Source organism: Helicoverpa armigera, chromosome 3 (genome assembly GCF_030705265.1).
Source record: "Helicoverpa armigera isolate CAAS_96S chromosome 3, ASM3070526v1, whole genome shotgun sequence".
NCBI classification, from domain to species: domain Eukaryota; kingdom Metazoa; phylum Arthropoda; class Insecta; order Lepidoptera; family Noctuidae; genus Helicoverpa; species Helicoverpa armigera.
This window is the reverse complement of record NC_087122.1, coordinates 11,202,375-11,225,592: the sequence shown is the minus strand read 5'-3', so window position 1 is coordinate 11,225,592 and position 23,218 is coordinate 11,202,375. Positions and strand designations below refer to the sequence as shown.

The following is a 23,218-nucleotide window of genomic DNA, read 5'->3' as shown; positions in this document are numbered from 1 at the left end:
CTGCGAAGTAAAGGTTCTCTTCCTTATTTGAATACTTCGATGCCTTTTACAGATATAGCGATACAATAATAAGAATGAGACAGCAGGTAAATTCTCAAAGATCCTCAGTTATTACAGTGGCTATCTGAAGTTTACATTACCTATATTAAACTGATAAAATATTCCATTCAAAAAATAAAATGGGTTGTATAAACTGTACTTAAAAAAAAAAAACTGAATGCATAAAACACCGCAAGTGTGATTCATCTAAAATTAACAACCACAAAGAGACCAAAATACATTTGGTAATTAACGTTCAAAATGAAGACGTTTAGAGACTAAACCGCCTGAATCTAACACAGCTGATGTCACTATTATACGTCGTTTGTTACCTCCTGAGTGAATTTACTGGCTCAACGTCACAAAGTTGCGTCTAGTTCGGCTCCTGAAACATCCCCCGCTGATAAATATGTTTTCGTTTTACTTTAGATAATCTTATTATAGAGCTCGATTTTTACATTAAGCCTCATCTTTTATTCTTTGTTTAGATATGATAAGGTTTTTTGAACTTTGCATAGTAAATTATTTTTTGACAATTAAACCAATTTAAAGTTAATGTGCAAATAAATTGATATTGTTCCAGCTTTTGAAAATAAAAGTAGTTAGCTCCTACGTTATTAGAAGGACTTGTTAAATATTTTGTGTTTGTAAGTTATTGTTAGTTTGATGGTCCATTTACTAGTTCAAGTTATATTTGCTTAATTAAATGGTATGAACAGTACTTTTTCAAACATTATTATTGATTGCTCAAATTAATTTTCTATAAATGTTTACTTTGTTCTATTCATCGAAAGTGGAAACATTTTTATTCCTTTCTGTATTTATTTATTTACCCAGTACAATACAATATCACAAAAGGTATTCCTTTATTGCTATATGCTACAACTCCCTCGAGTTATTTGTGAATTTATGTTTTATTTAGAAAACGCAGAAATGGAATATCCCTTGGGCTTTAGTCGAGGGAAATTTCTTGAATTGATACGTAGGGAAAATGAAATAAATATAAATAGCTTCCATTTATGTTCAAGGCCAAATGTAGTTATAACTTCCATATCACTTTTAACATGCGAATACGTCTAGTAGGCATGTTATCGTCGAAAGGAAGAAAACTATATGATTGATTTTCAGTAAACATTTGAAGCTGGTCCGCGAGCAGTAAAGAAATGTATGAGTTCAGAAGGAATGTTACGAAGAATAATGCGGTAGATGACAAATCAGCGGTAGACGAAGGAAAAAAGGTTCAAATGACAAAGACCCAGGGCGGGATTAAGAAGTATTTCATGTAGTCTTCTTTCACTTTTTATGTAGTTAGTGGTCCCCAAAGCGATGAACATTTCGCGCATTGCCAAATGTAGCTGAATAGTGTGAATAAGATTAATTGGGATAGCCCCAGGAAGTCGACCGTGAAATTTCTCGCTGACTGTTGGGTCAGATGTATGTATGGCAGTTAATTTGTGCGAGCTGTGTTACGGAAATTGGGAGTGCTATTTCTGGTTACCACCGGCACTGGTATTTAGATTTATTGGTCTAGATTTGTGTGCCACACCTTGATAAGTACCTAAACAACTGAATAACAAAAGTCTTTCGTTATTTCTAGAACTAATAAGAACTGCCCGAAATATATTTCCTTATTAGAGCCTCATTAATACTTAAGTATATTGTGTTCTTATTAATGTCAAGACAAAGTTCTTAACAAATTAAATAAAGTTGGCGAACACGGCAACTCAACAGGAGGAAGTTTTTATCTTCCATCTCCACATTTTCAACGTAGGTGCACGAGCGTCTTCACCCAGCTCGTTTAATTGCAAACTTGTGTTTTCGTCTAATGAACTGCTTAATTTATCGTGTAATTAAACCGAATAATTGTCTGTACAACGTAATAAACGCACAGGTAATTGATTGTATGGGAAAACTGATTTAAACTTCCTCGTTTTCTCGATTCTTCAATTAAATAGCTGAACCCCTGTAGATCTTGGAGCAGTGTGAATTTAACGTGAAAGAAAGACCTAATGACTTAATTAACCCAATTTATTTTTGAACGCTATGCAGTATAATAAAAATCTAAATGGTTGCATTTGTGCAATTTTTAAACCGCTACACTTGTAAATCTAATTCAGTTTCGCCATGCTGTATAAAAACCCGCAATCCGACAAGTCAAGATACCGCACGTTTGGCAGCAGAAACAATTAATTAACCACGCTTTTAAATGCAACAGACTCCTATCGCACAGACACCAACAAAAAATACACTTGCATTATCAAAAAACCCGTATCTTTCAGCAACGCGTACAAAATAACATAAACCCATTAACATGCATTAAGCCAATTAAAAGTATGCACCATCATGTGAATGAATACTCAGGGAACGTCGAGCTACGGTATTACGGCACGAGTGGTTCGTAACAGGTTTTAATAAAAACAAGGGGTAAAATTGCGCACTTTATGATAAAAAATATGTTTTTTTGCAATATATTTGTAGGTAACTTAAAATTGAACTTGTAGAAGTTAAGATGGGACTGTTGATTTGATATGATACTAATAAGCAATGTTGAGGTATGCCGTGACAACAGATAATATTGAAATTCTCTGAAGGTGTGTCGATCAAATAAACTGGTGGGCCGGTGTTCTTCTAATTTCCTGACGGGGGGCTGGAAGCAGACGGGAAATTGATTTTAAACCGTTAATGCAGTGCTGGGCGCTCTTTCGACTGGCGGTGCATGCGACGAGCGGACGCGACGACCCGGAACTGATTTAATTAATTCATCATTTTGGAGGCCGTCACCCGTCTGGATTAAATTGCACTGACCTTCGTGATTGATGAACTATTCAAAGGGGACGTATAAAATAGCATTTGCTGGGTATAACTTGTCAACTTTCCGAGCGACCCCTAGTTCATTAAATGGACGTGCCAATGAGATTATCGGAAAATTCGCTATGATCTGAATGCAGTAATTATCAACTCGCGAAGAAGAAGAAGAAGAAGTAATTATCAAGAAGCTTGCTTGTTAATTCAGCTTCGTTTATAAATTGAGCCTTCTCCTTTCCTGGTGTTTCAGAGTTAATGACCTCGTTTTCCTTTCAATTGCATTTCGTTTCGGAGTCAGGCGTTACGTAAAGCTTCGTCGGAATGTATAGCCTTATTAAATATCTCTAATTTTGTTTTCGCCTCTTCATAATTGGATGGTTTATCTGTAATACGCTTTATTTTTGCTTCGTATTGTTTGGCAATAAATTTTGATTTCGTTTTACTTAAGTCTGTTCTTTATGGACGTATTTCGAAAATTGAGCTAATAAGATTACTTAATGGTGCTATTCAGTATTCTGGTTTAAATTGACTATTTATTTCTGTTTTGATAAGGCTCCTTTGTTTGCTTTAGTGCTTTAAGCTTTTAACTTTATATTGCCTAAGAAACTGTATACACAGTATTTGCCTACAAATTTGTAGGTGTGAATAACCAGCAATTTATGTTAGATACTAAATTCCTCATCTTTTTGATAAAGCACCAAGCTTTATTTGACTTTAAGTTAATCAGCTAAATGTAATTCTGGTCTCCACTCAAGACAATACAGAGGTGTCCAAAGAGCTCAAAGGCTGTACAAAGTTTTAAAATATCGTCTGGTGTTTTGTATTAAATTACGAAAACGGCTGTAATTTATACCGACTAAGTATCTTAGTATTTTGTGTTGCTTAAAGGCGTCTATCCTGTTGTAAAGCTTCCATTTAACGTATTCGAAGGGAGCGGGGCAATTACGTACCTACATGTCAAATACCGCGGGGCGCCCTTGCTAAACAACGTCGTTTGATGATGTCATTAATTAATATCAGTTTTTGTTCGTGTAACGTGTTGTTACACCGTTTTGATGGGCCATGTAATGTCCTATTTATTTTTTGTGTAGGTTATGTAAAACATTTTGTTACAACCATATTGTTGGAGTCAGGACTTACTAATGGATATCTCATTTAGTGTGTATAATAAATTTTATAGGCATAACGAAATAGTGAAAGTAATCAACTAGTAACAAACTCATAATTTATTTCAGGAAATTATGAATTCGCGCTTAGTTAATAAATCTATTCTGAGATTATTTTAATCTAGATGTTATGTTTACACAACATTTAGTAGTTATATTTGCAGTTTTATCACAGCGGCAGCACACAATGACACAGCAACTAAATGACGTTGCTGGGGAGTTTGTTGCGCCATTTCTTCTTCCCAGCAAAAACACATAGGAAGTGGTGAAAATGTGAAAAGTGCTGTTTTGCAGCCAAGTTTGAATAAATGACTTTTGATTTGATTTAATTGTACGCAGCACGAGAGAGTGCAAGTTGCGCGAGTGCAATTCCCTGTTCACCTTCGTGACGTCATGGATAGAAACAATTAGTGCTTTGCGTGTTATGTAGGCTTTGTTCAACAAATGTTTGTATTGGTTCGAAATTGCCTGTTAAATGTTGGTTGCTACTCCTGTGTGACTCAAAATTATGGGAATTATAGGGAACAATATTCCATTATATTATATGCAACAGAAAGTTTAAATATTGTAGTGCACAGATTTATGGTTTTGAATCTGCCCAAATTTTTCCCACTAAAGATTTTTCGGATGCCGTTCGACCAACGTCAGATATTCATTTCATCTCAAAATTTCATTACAAGAATGCCATGCGTTTGGATGCCCCCTGGGACACGCGCCGAACGACAAATAACTTTGAATATTCATACTCAATAACTGAGCCGATGCCTACAGGGCTGTCACTACCATTTGACTGCCTGTAGCACCCAAATCACCGGTCTCGACTGCCCGAACGCCTTTCAAAACCGTAATTTACGGGACAAGACCACTGCTCCTGAAGTTAAAGCCAAGATCCTCCAATTTAGAATAGTCAGCCTGTCGCCCTAGGGAAAACTTGCTCTCTCGATTTAATACTGTAGTATTAATGTTGGAAGTTTTATTGAAGGGTATTAGCACCAAAAGTGACAGCCCTATTTACGTCGCTAGAATATTCCAGCGCCTGCCTCTGAAAAACGGTATTTGTACAGCGGTTTTTACCCGCAAACTGTTGGTCGCTCTTTGAATTGGATATTTGGTGGTTATGAAATCTCCTCTATTATGCGATGTGGTGGTTAAAAATAAATATTGTTGATTAATGATCATTTAAGCCTTTGTTATTGTAATCCAGTATGGAATGAGGCTTTCGGCTGAGTAAAAGTCTGCCAAGAATTTTATTTTGAAGTTTCTTATTGTCATTTGCTCTTAGCATTAACGAGCAAAAAGAGGTTCTTAAAATAATAAACACGAATTACCCAATAACCAAATGTATTTAACAAAATTTTACCAAAACACCGTTTTGTCCTCAATCAAAGGGCGTAAAGTAACTTCTCCTCCGAGCCTTTTTCCCAAACTATGTTGGGGTCGGCTTCCAGTCTAACCGGATTCAGCTGAGTACCAATGCTTTACAAGAAGCGACTGCCTATCTGACCTCCTCAACCCAGTTACCCGGGCAACCCGATACCCCTTGGTTAGACTGGTGTCAGACTTACTGGCTTCTGACTACCCGTAACGACTGCCAAGGATGTTCAATGACAGCCGGGACCTACAGTTTAACGTGCCATCCGAAACACAGTCATTGGTGTCTAAGATATACTTAGAAAGTACATACAAACTTAGAAAAGTTGCATTGGTACTTGCCTGACCTGGAATCGAACCCGCGCCCTCTTACTCGAGAGGTTGGTTCTTTGCCCACTAGGCCACCACGTAACCAACCAAGTAACTTACCCTAACTTAATTCCCTTGATGGCGATAACCTTTCGTTCCGCCTATAACGCAGCAATTAACGTTTAACTGTCCCCATCCATTCAGTGGCACGCCTAGTGAGGCAGAATTACATAGCATATTTGGGCAAATCGAAATGTTTTCAGAAGTGTTAAGTTACACATGCTAGTCTCTTAATATACTTTAAATGTGAGTCATAAACTTAGGAAACTAAGTGCAAATGAAGACGCTTTCGTAAAAATTGCGAGTATCTTCTCTCACCCAAACAGTTTTCCCATATCGTCTAGCACACTTCGTTATCCTCTAACGCTTTGCGTTCTCGGGTGCTCGAACAAAAGCCGACGCCGCAGGCCGCTCACCTAGATACGTCACAACCCCTTTGTGTTCCGCCCCATCAATTCACGCGCTGCAATCACTGCCAGTCGAGCTTGCTCCCGTTACCCATGATTTTTGAACGATTAAACACACTATATGCACCATTACTACAACTTCAAATATTCAAACCGGTTGTTTTCATATTTTCAATGATCAACTGTGTTTACAGCAAAAATAACATTTTGCAAATTGAAAACACAACGAAGTTTACAGCATCAAATAACTACAACAACACACATTCAAAAACAAACGCATTAAAATAAACATTACCATAACAAAGCCAGAAACATTATTGTCATCATAGCACTTTTATTGAAGTTATTAGCATACTTCAACAACAGTACTGCGCTCGTAAACCGAGTGTCAAACGTATTGGAAACCTCATATTGTTAGTGTTGTTGTACAATAATATGTTCCCGCCGTGACGCGGTTTTCCGACATTTTCCAATAACGATCTGTGTGCACTATGCTTTTGAGTGGTCCCGTTGCATCTGTACTATTTATTGAGCTATCCAGTATCTCTTATTGTTTGCGATATGTCTGCAATGATTCTATTGAATTTGAACAATTTCCGAGTATTCATGCGGATATTGTCGATGTTCAATTCGATAATCTGCTGTGCATTCAATTTGGAGCGTATTGTTCTTTATTGTTACTGCATGGATTTCGATGGACCTCGTAATTTACCGTACTACAGAGAATGTCATGTTTATTTTCGTTATCTACATGCAGCTTTTGTGTCAGAGTTCACGATGTATTATAATATCTTGCATGAAATTCAGTGCCCATTTTACAATAACGCCTCAGACTGCAGTATACAGAAATATGGATACTACAAAAGTTCCTTCATTATATCCACTGCGGTATAAATTATGGCGTCTGGGAACAAACGAAATACTATTGGGGTGGTCTCGTATTACTACTGTTGTTACGTTCGCAAGTAATGCCTACGCACAGGAATTGGCATGACGCCACGCATAATGGTCGCAACTCCCGAATATTACTTCCTGAGACCTCAGTTATACGGGTCCCGAAGGCTTTTGGACACGTCGACGCTTTAAGTAGAATCGCATTGGATTTCCTCCAAGTTTTACAAACACGTGCATGCAAGACCGAATTGTGAGCGAAATTATGGATTTAACGGTCCGTCAACCATTCACGGTATTCACCGTAACAATGATCAGTTTTGGCCGCACTGGGTTGTTCGTTACTACCAAAATCCACACACACCTTTTCCAATAAACTGCTGGAATATACCTACCTAGTCTGAATGAAACCTTTAAATAGCTCGCATCCTTCCAACTAAATCAAGCGTGGTGCGCACCACATAATCCCCTCTTACCTCAGTGCAACGGCTGATTGCATTTTCCTTTAGAAAAAAAGAAGCAAATATAGGTCATAGGTCGTGACTCGTGCTAGCTCCTCCAATGTTGAGTTGCGGTGTCTGAACGACCATCAAGGGGAGATTTGCGGTACTTGCTATATCGAAGGTATACCTTACGGCTCCCTTGACACGTACCAACGCTTAATAATACAGATATGCGCTTTTTGTACCAAATTTCGTGTTTACTGCGGCTTTCGCTATGTGGATGGCCTTCTTACTTGTGTAGGGGTTATTGAGGGAGCAAAGAGCACGATGCGTGACCTCATAAAAGCAAAAAGGTTTTTTCTTCAGGTAAAAGTTTCGAGCGAACTACTTGCAAGCTTGAGATTTAAAGCTGGATTTTTGCAGTGGGGTAAAAACAGAGTGAAATACTTGTTCACGTATATTACTTTGTTATCTATGTACCTAATTTTCCCGAGTTTAATAATGAACAATTTGTGTATATTAATGTAATGAGCAAAGTTATCGGTCATGCTTCTGACAGGATAATTAGTAACTAAAATTAATGTGGATTTCGCTGTTTTATTTTGTCTAGTTCAGTATATCCTAATTAGTGGTTTAATTAAATAAAATTATTTATTTCCCATTTAATTAAATAAACACTATTATGAAGATATTCTACAATGAAAATCTGGTTTTGATATAAATATTACGGATGTTAGTTCTTCTGCCTATGTTATGCCCATCAAAGTGATTCCCCGGTCGATGCTGCTTTGCATAGATGCTAAAATTGTGATTTCCATTACTCGACTCCTTTGAATACGAACGTTATTTAAATGTGTAGTTTGCTTCGCCCTTGTGACTCAGCGAATATGTTTGTTTGTTACAAGAAAGTTTTTCAAAGGAATAATAACTCCTTAATTGTGAATTCAGCAGTGCATGCTCATCAAATCTCTTTTTATGGTCCACTCAAAATAAGTTTATAGATTACTTAGCTGTTTGTGAATAAAAGTCGCTATCAAAATAAATTCATATGATTTTCTCAAAATTTTATTATACCTAGTGCTCAAAATGTTGTAGATTGTAGAATATACCGAACCGAATTTTGCTTTAATCGCTGTAGACATTAAACATTCATCTGACTGCTGTAAGATGGATGTTTCAGACGTGTCGGCTTATTTTTCTTTTCCCCGTTTTTACTGTTATTCATTTAATCCTGTCACGTGGCCCATAAACGCCATTTTACGATAACTCCTGTGTTTACGGTACCCTCGTCAGCCCCGTCTTTTGTCAACATGCGAAACGATTTCTGTTACTATTTCGTGACTGTGTATCGTGAAAACTTACTTATATACCGAACAATTTTGTACAAAAACCTGTACCTTCTTTTATGGAGTCCTTTTCTTTGGGAATTAGGGTTTACTTTCTTACCTGTCTTCCACGAAAGACGGTAAATTTCAACCCATTTCGCTGCTCACAATAAATACTTGTTCTGTGTTTAATTGTGTTTCGTGAACTTGACATTAATCTGTTGGCTTTATATAAAAGCTGGGAGGGCCACAAATAAGGGCCCCACCGTGGCCCTTACTTGAAATATAGTTCAGTCGGAATGTTTGTTGTGAATTTGTTATCAGTGTGATAAAACAGCAGGGATGATGTAAAAATGTCTGTATTGTATCACAATTAGTTTTGAATGTATACGTATGTCTAATATTCCTATATACCGCCGTAAACTCTAAGATAAGCTCTAGATCAGACAACATCTTTGTGAAAATTAGTGCATATAACTTTCTTCAAACTACAACTTAAATACATAAAAACTCTAGTATGCCCATAATCTGCCAATATAGTGGAAACTTAAGCATTTACGACTGCATTTACGTCGGGTTTATTATTGTTTCGAGTTTTCGACCCACGCCGTATTTGCTATCCTACAAATGTTTAGCAATGCAAATACAGGTGAGAAGTTAGGATCGTGAATTTGCAAGGGACCGTATTGGCGTTTCACTGAAACTTGGCCGGGTGAGCTCCTTTCAAGCGTGGCTTATTGCTCAACTCTACACATAAATTTTCATCTGGAATTCATATTGTTACCTCGGAATATGTACGAAACCTTAATTCAAATAGTAGGTACGTAAGTACTACGACGATATTTCGTTTGTAGCGAACTTGCTACGAAGTTGCTACGCCGTAGCGAGCGTTGCGGGTTAAACATCGTCACTGAGACTGAAAAATGTGGTATTGCGGCGGTTCCACGTCGCTTGGAGAACGAAAATATGCTTTTATGACTTTCAGCATAAAATATGGCTAAGTCTAAAATGTGACCAAGGCTAATTTATGAGGTTGTAAAGCTCAGCCTTATATGTCCCCAGTCATCATACTCATTTGTAATCTTGTTTTTACTGCACTACTGAGGAAGGTACCCATTTTATACATAAAATAATTTAACAATTTCGTTTTTAAGTTTTTTTATGTTTCAATTTCCAAAAAAATATCAATAAAAAAATATCAAAGCTCGTTTATTTAGTAGAACTCTCGGTAATTACGCTAGGTGCGACGGAGCACTTATCTGGCTGCACCTACGCTACAAATGGGACAGGAATAAGAACAAAGAGGCTGGGACAGGTGCCGCGTGACCTAAAACTGTAGGTGCCAGGTGCTAGGTGCCAGAGCCGCGTCGGTCCCGACTATAAACTGACAGCGACGTATGACTAAAAAAACGAATATGAGCTAAAAATGTTTTGTACAAAAAGTGTCTGTCTGCTGTTGAGACAGCTTGAGTACGGTACGACTGTCGTTTTGGGATTGAAACATTTTAGAACAGTATTTTGTGTCAAGGCTTCGAGATTATATTATGAACTAAGTTTGGAATTCAGAGTTATGTACGATACATGATTGAATAAATAGTAAATATCTGCTAAATCTGGTCAAATCGGTTATTGTAGCTAACATACGCGTTGTAATTGAAGCATTTCCCTGCGTCGTTATTTATTGTACAAGATTGGATCCGATGGTCGTGCCCATTTCCCTTCCTTTGGCGTTCGACCACACGGAAAGATTCTACTTCACAGATGATGGAGCATTGCTTAAAGACGTCTTTTAGGCATCTGTGGAATTGTTCTCGATATCATTATATGTGGTTACCGACATATTTTTGTCCTCTTATAATGTAACCTCATGACATTTCTTTCTGAAATGATGGATTAGGACTGAGATTTCGCATAAATGGTTCTGATTTATACTTATTGAATAGTTATGTTTCATGAATAGAGTTTATCCGAAACTTGATCAATTAGCTGACGCGATTACCGCTAATCGTTCCCACCTTGTTCGTCTCAAAGGGGCCAAGTTTTAACTATTGGATGTTTGCGCTCGTTAATTGTCGAGGTGCGGGAACTGCCGATCGATCGCAGATAAGTACTCATACGAGATAATTTCACATTCTCGACCTCCTTTAGGTGCAGAAGCAACGTCGAAGACGTCTCAAGCGCTTCGAGCTCGAATGTAATTTCCTTGTAGTTGAAGAGGTTATGTAAATTCACAAGAACCTTCGTAATATGAACCTGAGATGGGATCAATTTCTTACCAACATAGCGCTTAGTGTTCTTGTAGGACGGAATAATGTACATACAACCAGTGACGTCAAGATCTAACTTGAATAGTCTTCACACGGATGTTGATTAGACTGGATTGCTTTGACAGCATCGCGCCTTGTCCATCAATTGTGCTTGCATCAGCGACTGCGATTGATGTGGGAAACGATAGAATTAAACAGATCATGTGGTTCACACATGGGAGTCAAATAACTGTATTAGAAACGTGAGATCATAACATATTTCTTTTCTTTCAGACGATCCTCGTGTATGTATAAAAATATTCATTTTTAAATTGGAATTCTTTAAAAATAAAAGTCGATCACGACATGATATCTCTCTCAATTTTTCCACAAAAATCCTTTGCGCAAAAATTCCCAGAAGAGTTCATGTTGTGATTTTATGAAATAACCAGAATTGTGGAAATGAAGTTTCATTTATTTTACTTTTTTCATCTGTCGCCAAAAAATATTATTTGATATCAAAACATTGAAGTAATAAAAATTTTTATGCTTGGATGACTAGACAACCTCCCACGCAGTAGAAAATTTAGGCTGTCCTTCTTACCCAAATCTGTACATTGATGAATGCCTGTCCCGATGACGCTGACGCATTGCCCTAGATATTTGGACCAACGCCAGAGTGTTGATCATCCCCTGTGTGCTGTTCTAATGACAGAAGGTTACACAGAGCTGACGAATTGAGGCCTGTTCGCCTCGTGATTGGGAAAGAGCTGAGGTAAATGAAATCCTAGGAAATCTAGATCACGCCTGATAACCTGACCTAATTGATATACTGCCTAAATGTATGCCGTGGAGTCATTGTCATGCGAAACCTTTGGTTTTGCTTTGCTATTAAAGCAAAATATCTTAGTTCCCATTTCGTTCTCCAAGACAATGAGATATGGTGTCTACCTTTTACCTACAAGTTTTAATTCCGGGAGTGGTTGTGATAAATGACAGAGCCGAGAATGATGCTGATGCGTCATATTCGGGTGTTGGACGACAGCCAGCGGTTGATCATCCCTCTTCCAGTATTACGGACACGACTGCAGTTTTGTTTTTGAAGGGAAAATCTCAACTACTTTCTCCTCTAAACAGTAATTAAAATCCAGGATGGTGATCAAAATAAAATTTCGAGCTAGCGGTGAACTTAATTACCTACTCCTTAATTAAAGTTTTATTCCCACTTCAATCTAACCAACTCGAGCTTTGGCTGCCAACTCAATTATCATTAGTACACCTAACAGCTTAATTGGTTATGTATAATTTTCATGCTAACTGTGTCACGGAATTATTATACAATAGACACATGTTTTGGATTCTGGGGCGAATACAACACGTGCCAATTTAATTAATATCTGTAGTCACCGCCCAAGTTGTAATTCAATTCGGAGCGCCTACCAAATTGGCTACTGACGAATAATACCAAATATTGATTTGGAGAGAACTGATTTGAATAGCGGCCGTTCCATTTGAAAGCGGTATTAATTTCAATTGGTTTCAACCTACGTATAATAAAATATCATATTTTTCACAGCTGCTTTAAGGAAGATTTCAGAAAAACCAATTGAGTTGTACGCACTTACGCGTAATAGCAAAAATCATAGCGAAGGCCAATAAAATCAAATGTGTATTAATGTGAGCGAGTATTAGGAGGAAAACGTAACAACATAAGGCCAAGGCAAATATTTTTTCATCTTTATAAGTCCAATAATATGAAGATATTGTGAATGTATTTTAGTTTTGTTAGAATGTAGTTTGTAGTAATGTAGTTTGTTAGTACATAAATATCTTATTCTATTTTTGTTACACTATTGAAGCTACTAAGCTTTGTTACACTATTGTGTTATCTTCAAATTTTATGTAAGCATGTTTTGTTTTGTTATTTTATCCATTTTTACATTTTTTTAATTTCCTTGATTATTTTAGTTTTTAAGAAAATAATGTCATTTTTCACTAACGGGCTTAACTATACATACACACACATTTGTCAACAACACACCCCACAACATGCATATTACTTGACAAACTTAGGAGTCAAACATACACGAGTAATCATCACGCACGTATTCTCTCTTACACAAACACCAAAAAACACACTACAATTACATAAACACAAATACATAAAAACATACATTTTATGTATGCATATTTTGTTATGTTATTATTTCAACTATTTCTATTACCTTTTAACTCCTTTGATTATATTAGTTCTTAAGAAAATTATGCTATCACACACTCAAGGGCTTACACATACACGCACACAAACACGCCAACAACTCTCCCTACCACATGCAAATATCTCAACAAACTTAGGAATCCAACCTACACTGGTAATCAACACGCACGGCTTCTCTATTACACAAATACATAAATATATTTTAAATACACAATACATACTCTACACGGCTACACAACACTATTTACCACAAACTCTTTCTTATGGAAACGTTGTCAATCTCACTCAGTTTAACCAAGACGCAACAAACATTTTAAATAAAAATCACGCACAAAAGTTTCTTTCATACATCATTATATTAAATAAAAATGGCTTCACTTGACATCGCCAATGATATAGACGAATCCTTTTCAATAGAATGTCACACAGTAGATTCCCCAGAAAGTTGCAAAATTATCCTAAATGTTTCCAAAGATAAATTCACAGTTCTTACATACAATATAAGAAGCTATCAAAAAAACTTCGATGACTTTAAAGTTGCTTTATATATAGGTTGAATTCAAACATTGATGTAATTGTGCTAACAGAGTGCTGGCTGTCTGAAGGCACAATCCTAGAAGAAATTCCAGGTTACTACATATACAGAACCTCTTCCCAAGTTAACAAAAACGGAGGTATTGTTACCTACATCAGAACAGTTTGGAATAACGTTACTAGTACGGAAGCCAATCTAGCTGACGCTGACAGTTTGCTCTTAAACATCACATATGACATTACACTTCTAGCAATATACCGTTCCCCTTCTTTTACTAACGCAGACACCTTCTTCAGTTCCCTTGACACTATACTCTCAGATCTAAAACATAAGCAAACAATCATAGTAGCTGGTGACATTAATATTAACATTATAGATTTATAAAATAGCCAGGCATCAAGTTATTCGTGCCTCATGGCCTCACACGACCTGGCCCCTGCCATAACTGTTCCCACAAGAGGTGGCTCATGTATTGACCATATTTTCATTAAAACTAACGCAACTCCACTCGGTCTAGTATGCAACCTATCCATCACAGATCACGACTTAGCGCTATGTATACCCTTGAAGTCGCAGAACAAGAAACAAACCAAACGCTGGAAAATCAAAACCGATTGGGACGCTGTGGTTGATGAGATCGCCAAATCAGACTGGGAACCCGTATACAACTCCTCATGTGTAAACAATTCATTAAACCTTTTCAACGACATCGTTTCTAGTGCCATTAACAAACACACAAAAGAAATAAAAATCTCGAGAAAACTAGCCAATATCCAACCATGGGTCACACCCGGCTTAATTAGATGCATGAGACACCGTGACAAACTACACCTAGAGTGCAAAGCCAACCCTAATGATGCCACCAAACACTTAATTTATACCCGATACAGAAACCACGTATATTTGTCGCTACGAAATCTCAAAACTTTACACAACAAGAAGGAAATAGACGGAAATAAAAACAATCCCAAAAGACTTTGGACTGCTATAAAAGACATATGTGGAAATAAAAACACACAAAACAATGCTAGAGAGCTAATTGCATCCAGTTCTTCCCCCGTGCAAGCACTCGACAGTTGCAATCAACATTTTGTTAATGTGGGAGAGGAACACGCAGCCAAAATTCTTAATAAACTTGGAATTACACAAAACTTTTTAATAGATTCTTACCGACCTTCACAAACCATCTCACAATCATTTTTCATGAATCCGACTGACGAACAAGAAATCACCGACATTATACGTAATCTGAAAATTGACAGTGCACCTGGTCCCGATCAACTCACGGTACTCCTACTCTCAAAATGTCTAAACAGCTTCATAAAACCTCTAACCCACATTTTCAATTTAAGTTTAGAAAGCGGTGTCTTTCCTGACTCCTGGAAGACGGCATCTGTTACTCCTATTTACAAAACTGGTCCTAAAGACGATCCTAAAAACTACAGACCTATAGCTCTCTTAAGCATAGTTTCAAAAACACTAGAGAAAATTGTTAACAAAAGACTTATAGACTATGTCGACAAAAACCAAATCATTTCAGATCGGCAGTTTGGCTTTCGTCAAGGTAGATCCACTGAAGACGCTGTGGCACTCCTGACAGATCGAGTTTCTCACTATATCGAACACGGAGAATGCTGTATTGGTGTATTCCTCGATCTCGCAAAGGCGTTCGACACAGTATCGACGGGGTTACTACTAAAAAAATTAGAGTTTATAGGCATTAGGGGCAACTCTCTGGAATGGTTCCGCAGCTACCTTACATTCCGAAAGCAATATGTTAAAATAGGCTTCCAAAGAAGCAAACTCCTCCCAATCAACTACGGCGTTCCTCAAGGTAGTACCCTCGGTCCTACCTTGTTCACATTGTACATAAATGATATAGTAAGTTTACCCATCAACGGTGCGGAAGTAATTACTTACGCCGACGACACAGCCATTGTCTTCCATGGCAATACTTGGGACGGTGTACGTAACATAGCAGAACGTGGTCTCTCCGAGATTGCGATATCTCTAGACCTTAATCTATTGACACTCAATATTACCAAGAGCAAATTCATTACCTTCTGTAAAACGAATCATACCTGCCCTCCTCGCTCATTTACTATAAAAATACACACATGCACACAAGTAAATAATAATGACCCCCAACAAAATTGCGCCTGTGATACCCTTGCACGTACTGAAACAATTAAATACCTAGGGATAATCATAGACCACCATCTGAATTACAAAGCACACATCTTCTCACTGTCTGCTAGAGTCCGCAAATTAATACACGTAATGAAAAAACTTAGGGACTGCTCTCCATTAGACGTACTGAGAACTGTTTACCACGCGCTTTGCCAATCCGTCATACAATACTGCATACGTATATGGGGGAGTGCTGGAAAGAGCACCTTCATTATTTTGGAAAGAGCACAACGAGCCTTGATCAAGGTAGCTTTAAAATTGCCTTTCATATTTCCCACGAACTCAGTATATGAAAAGTTTCAAGTACTAAGGGTCCGCCAACTGTACATACTTAAGGCAACGCTCGTCACCCACACACTTGTCAGAAAACGCGCAGACTATCAAGAAATACTCAGGAAACGGGTATTTAGGATTCCTATTCCAACTGCCAACTCCGAACTAGCCAGACGTTGTATAACATTCTCGCATCCAAACACATACAACAAAGTCAACAGGATTTGTAACCTAAGGGATTGTACATTTAAAATGTGTAAAAAGAAATTAACAGCAGCCCTCCTAAAACTGTCATATACGGAAACTGAAGCTCTGTTGTAGCATAAACTCACCCTCACCATCAACACTGACACTCTCACACTGACTTAACACGCCACACACTCTCACCACACACACACACACTACATCACACACTCTAAACTAGCAAATAAGCCCGAATACTTTACCCAGTTTTATTTAATTTCGATATGTACCTAAATTTAAGTCCTTCCCTAAAACTCCAAAGATACTATGTAACTTTATACTATTAAGACTAATTATCGCACTCGGAGCCACAAGATACAAGCTGCGCTTAGTTTGTGGCTCAACGACAATGTCAGAGCTATGTAAGGTTACTTATGTCAATAAACATTATTTTATTTATTTTATTTTATTTATTTACTTTATTAAAACTAACCAAAATATCAGTTTTCCTAAAGGATAACATCATCTTTTTCTTACCATAGATATACATATATTACTGAGTTTTCTGGTTTTCTGCTCGTTTTGCTTTATTCATTAAAACGGTTTATACGGTTTTCGGTTTTTATTTACAGTCAGGGCAATTTCAAAAGCTATTTGACCTATATTTACAAAAATATAAAAACAACAGTACCAATAAAATCCACCGGGCTCCTATAATATATATATTTTTCCAACGAATCGTTTTCGAACCGTACAAGTGTGCTCAAATAAAAGTTGACATTCCCATAGCGAGCGGTCGGAAAGAGTTATGTCGGCACAATGTTTCATGAGACCCCGTAATCCATGGTGTTCCGTCCTTTTGTTGCTCACGTGATTTATTTATTTTGAGTGTTTTGGGTCTACAATGGAACAATTGTGTACAATAGTTTTTTTATTTGTTCGTGACAGCTCTTGGTTGCCGATAATGTAGTTGTAATGTATTCTGGGATGTTCATTGGCCAGGTCAGGTTTGTAACTCTAAATTCATTATTACTTCAACATCACCTGGACCCTTTAGTAAAAATGGGTCAGAAATAATTACAAAAATTACTTCGATCTACGAGGAGAAGATGGCATATAATTTCCCACGAAATTGAGGTGTTCTATCAACCTTAAAAAATCCTTCACATTTCCTCTTCTTTACATGTACCGAACACACATGTTCTGAATATTCAATTCCTACGTGTGTACTTCGTCTCGTGATTTGTATATAGGCAATTTTCTGTCGACAGTGGAAAGGTGTTGGCCCTCTCTGTATTTTGTCAGAATATTTATGTTACGGCCAGGATCAAGATGTTTGTGTATGGTTGACAGCTCTGCGAATTGAATTTTACCCAGATTGAGTGCGTATTGATAGATTCGATGTAGATGCTATTAGAAACCTAACCGAAATTTAATTTAGATCTGGTTATTCATTTAATCATTTTATACGAATATGTGCTACGAATCTCGAAATCGAGAACCGAATTTTGCAGTAAAATTTCTGTCGATATCAGATAACCGACCAGGAAATTAAACTCGTATTTATCTTATTAAGTTATTTCCGAACGTCCAACAGGCCTATTAAACTATTGGTCTCTTTTCCATTCCAACAGAATTTTCGACATTATCTACACGTTACGGGTTGCCAAGGTTATCTTTTACCATAAGTATTTTCAGAAAACTCAAAGAGTTCTTTAGGTTTTCCTTATATCAAGTTTCGAGAGACGGTAAAAAACTTATCTTGGCAGAAAATAATATAACTTGTACATAGTACCTAGTTTCGTATTACACTTTCCTAGAAATATAGTGTTACATGTTAGCTTGACATTGCGTGCAAATAGACACGCGTTTTCTCACGAAATATGACATTGTAATGAGACTTACTTCTGTTTTCTGTCTGCTCGCTCGACTGTAATTTATATTAATGAAGTCATTTTGTAAAGTGGTTGAACATTTATGAATTGGGCTCTCTATTACTAATTAATTTGTCAATAGAAATGGTCCAACAAAATATTTGATTTCTATTCTGTTAGCTATTGTTATTGTGTCATGGGACTATACCTATCACATAAAATATTATGGGAACGCGACACGTGGTGCCCAACCTTGACCCACCAGAGCAATGAAAGGAAAAATACGCGTGGGATGAAAGCGGCACTGGGATAGCGTAGGATCGAATTAAATGTCATAAGCTAGGAAAAGGCTAACTCATCTCGAACAATGAGCTCGTATGTGACGATGAAAATTCTTTGTTTTAGCGATATTGATATTGGATTTTACCGTGACATTCACGTCATGCACATTTTGTACAATGTTATTTCTTTCTCAAGGTATTTCATTGATTATTTAACATTTATTTTTTGTTGGCGTTAAGCTTGAAGCTTGTTAAATATTTCACTGGAAAAACTTTCTCTAGTTTCGTTATGCTTAATATTTTATGGGGTCAATGGGGATAAACAAAACTTCGCACTAACTTAACTTTCAACTAAGTAGGTCGCAGCCGTCACAGAACCATCACACCTTAGATTACCGTTATCAAGTTAAATAACAAATATATTTTCTTAGTTATCGTACGATACATCTTTATTTATTGTCACTAAGATATAATGTTCCCTGAAACTTTACTATCGGCAGTATTGCGAGGGAAAGTTATTTATTCGATATAAAGTCTATACTTGTAAGAAAGTCAATACCGAGTGGATATTTATACGATAAGTTTTGATCTTGTCCTGCAGAAACATTTTTCGCTTCACTGCATACAAATCCGTGTCGATGCCTTCAAGAATAATGGAGTCGTAAGCTCCTAGAACCTTATTCAAATGAATGTATTGGAAAGCCAGCTAACATGGGATTTGATGGCAGATTCTGTGATCGGAGATTCGATTATCCTTTCTTTGTATGTGTAGTTTGTCAGGATCCCCCTTGTTAGTTTGAATTTGATGCTTTCTAACTCAATGGTTTGACTCTTCTAAATGTAATCTTAACAATTTAGTGTTGGCGTAATTATCTTATTCAGTGACAAACCCCGATGGTACAATTAGCCCTGATGCCAACAAAGTTTATAGTAATCCGACCACAGTTTAATTTCCACTTGATTAAATTATATCACTATTGGCCCCTAACTACTAAGTTTCTACAAAGTTAGCAATGGTGCTGCTTACTAATGTATAGACATGAAATAGCTGTAAACCAGGCGCACTCAAGTTGGTATTGTTCTCAGTCAAAACAGTTACCTAAGAACAAGTTGGCGCTTTCGAAATTATTCAAGGATACTGAAAATCTAGATGCGATTTATGTACTAACAATCAGCTTCAGCATATTTCATATTTTAATGTACTCAAGACTTATTCGTTCCATTTCTGAGAAATATAATTTCTAACCATCTTTGTTTACATGACATATACATAACTTAATTTTAATTACTAGAAAAACGTTCTGAGAAACCATTAACACTTATAAATTTTATTTCACACATAAAAGAACTGTTTGTTTATATCACTCATCTCTTGATCTTTATATGTGAAGCAGTTTAGGTCTTAATGGCGTTGATTTATGGTTTAATATTGAAGTTTGTTTGAATATAAAGCTCAATATTTCGCGGAGCTTGTTTACAAATGAAGCGCTTTCACGTGTAGTGAGCGAAACGGTTTGAATTGATTGAAAGAGGCATACACGTTCAATTTCGATTCGTATTTACTCACCTGTGTCATAGTGAAAAACATGGCGTTATTAGTATAAAAGGTTAAGAGGTTGTTATTTAGGTTATTTGATGTCACGATTTACACTATTCCATTAGAAGTAAAAATATTGATTAAACAATATTATAAACTAAAAAATTATAGGACAAAGTTTTTATGCGTGATATAGTAAGCAGACATATTTGAACAGACGAAGATGCAATACCCAGTAGTCTGTAGTGTTCCTTATAAATAATTTCACAAAATCCTTTATGCGTTATGTAAACCCACGGATTTGTTGGTCTACAAATCCACATATCTTTGACATTTCAAAGATCCGGTATTCGTTCAGCATAGTTCCGATTCTCTCTCACAGTGGAGTCCTGAATAGTCCGGATCAATCCAATCGTACCTATGGACGCTGAAATTTTGTGCGTTTATACCTGTCAGGTGTTCTGTATTCTGGAGACATTCTAGAAAGTTCTTTTTCAGCAACTGCTTCTGGTTGAACAAATTGTAATAATTTCGTTTCTCTCTGTCCAGGTTCAGGGAAGTCCTACACGATGATGGGCTCGCCGGGGGCTGATGAAGGTGGCATCATCCCGCGGCTGTGCGACTCTTTGTTCGAAAGGATCAAAGTACAACAGTCACCACCGGCACTCACCTATAAGGTAACAGGATTTATGATTAGCTTACATAATGTCCTTATGCACATCAGCGTCCAGCTGTGGTTTCGCTCATCTCCCATGGGGACTTATGAACGCGGATAAAAACTGGCTGGTCATTGTTTTTTTTTTCTCAAGTATGCATAACAACATTCGTCACAATATAATCACACAATATGGTGTGCAGCATGCAGTCTCTTTGTGTATTACTGAAGCAAAAAGTCCCAGCATAGCTACGACTGATATCAACGTTAATCCCTTTTGAGCGTATCTCCTAACAGCAGCACGGGTGGCATTCACAGATGATGGGCTAGCTATCTGTCTCCATGCAGGATTAATAGCTGCTCTCCAAAGTAATTGCTGTACCCAAAGCAATGTTCTTGCTGGTGTTGCTATGTCTGACAGGATATTGAACGGAGTCTGTTTGTTTGAAACCGATAGTGTGAAGCGTACCTTGTGTGTGTTGTTTGGGATGGCATAATAACTTTCAAGAAAGGTGGTTCATTGTCAAAGAAAAAGAAATCTCATAAGGTTTTTTTTGCAGTAATATAATTATTCCTGTATTTCATTCAAACTTTGCTGCGAACCTTTGACTGTTATATATCTTCAAGGATAATATTCTTCGTTTAATCCAGGTGGAAGTGTCATACATGGAGATATACAACGAACGAGTTCACGACCTGCTGGACCCCGAGACGACGAGGCGATCACTGCGCGTGCGCGAGCATGCCGTGCTCGGACCTTACGTGGACGGGCTCTCGCAGCTCGCTGTTACTTCATTTCAGGTATGTAAATCATCATTTAGAAAAATAATCGGTAAAAGCAGAATGTTTTAAGTAGTCGTTATAAATGGCCGATACAAATGGCTGTTCAATTTATATCCCCATACACTGCAGATAATGTTCCTATATTATTTAACGATACCCACTTAACACCTTCGTGAACGCGAATTTTCTAAAAGCCAAGAAAATATCACATAAGTACTGTGCGAATCACAGTCTGAAGCCTAACAATACTCCGATGAACCCTTATAGAAGTCCATAAATATAAATCTGAAGTATCTTGCTGTCGTTACGGTCTCGCCGTATCATATTATAGCGTCACTTTTCATCCTCCAGGGTTCGAAAGTACCCACTAGCAGTCTCACCTCACCTGACTAAGCTCCGTATTTATAGACCATCGACACTCCTTATCTCATAAACGACTGAATATTATCCCAAGAAAGTTGATGTACGCGAAATCTTTGACCTTGTCCTTTAACAAAAGATTTCCTTTCGAGATATTTAGATTTTGTCTACACCTACAGAACGACCTGTACAAGTGCTTTTCAAGATTCGAAGAACTTAAAAGCACTTTCTTTGAGTTCGGGAATTGTTTTGAACAACGCTTTCTTTTACAGCATATTTACGATTGTTTTTCAGTATTCTTTAGAAGCATTCTTTTTAATTATTCCAAACATAATTTAAAAGTCCTTAAAATGAATTAATGGAGAAAACAAAATACATAGATACCTATAAACAGAAGCAAAAGTTCTAGATACAGAAACAACAGCTTCGCAGATCATATTTCATCAACAATTCAATTCCTATTTATTTTCCTGGTCTATCAAATTTATTCTTAGTCAGTAAATAAGATCTAGCAATCAATCGTAGTTTGACTCTAACAGCTTATTTGTTTCTTATATTCCGCTCGAGTGGGTAGCTCGGTTTGACGTCATAATAAAGTCTTTAAGCCTATTTATTTCGAAACAATGAACCTTGAACATCACTTAATTTCCCTCACGCAATAAAACATTTGAGCTTGTTATAGGTAACAATACAATTGATATCTATAAAAGAAACTACACCCCTTTTGACAAAGTAGGTACTAATGATAGTCTCGGACCTGACCCAGTGATCGCTATAGTGGTATTTTTATTGCTAAATTGTGTACGGGCTGAAAGGTCGGAGCTCATTTCTACTCTTAATTGCGATCCACTGTCGCTCATTATGCCCGCTCTTCCACTTCCAGATTAAATTTTCAATGCCCCATAAAATACTTTGAAAAGTTCCCGACCCGCGAATGTTTCACGATCGTTGCAGCTAATATGTATTCGAAAGATCGCCGTATTCAATTGAATCAGCTAACTCTTTTACCGTTGAAAACTTTTATTGAATCCAAATGAAATGGAAACATTTTATTTTGTAAAACGTATTACAGTTTTTCTGTGGACATAATTAAATTATTCTTGAGTATTTTTTTAAGATAGTTATAATTTTAATATAGCTATACTCTTGGCGGGTTCATTAAGATGGCTTAGAAACGCCAAAGGGGCTTTACTGAGTTGCTTTTCTTCCTATCGACATTCCACCTCTTACCGAGAATTTCATATCGACACGCGCGGCTAAGCTGATT

At 37.1% G+C, this 23,218-nt stretch overlaps 1 protein-coding gene across 13 annotated transcripts in view; it reads left to right on the top strand.

The window, feature by feature from the left end:
- LOC110372893 (kinesin-like protein KIF13A) overlaps positions 1-23,218 on the top strand; it is a 114,631-nt gene that overhangs the window by 53,549 nt on the left and 37,864 nt on the right. For all 13 annotated transcript variants that reach the window (XM_064043662.1, XM_064043664.1, XM_064043659.1 and 10 more), the window contains exons 4-5: positions 20,703-20,830; positions 21,460-21,609. In XM_064043662.1, coding sequence (XP_063899732.1) covers positions 20,703-20,830; positions 21,460-21,609 — 278 coding nt within the window. The remainder of the gene's footprint in view (positions 1-20,702; positions 20,831-21,459; positions 21,610-23,218) is intronic.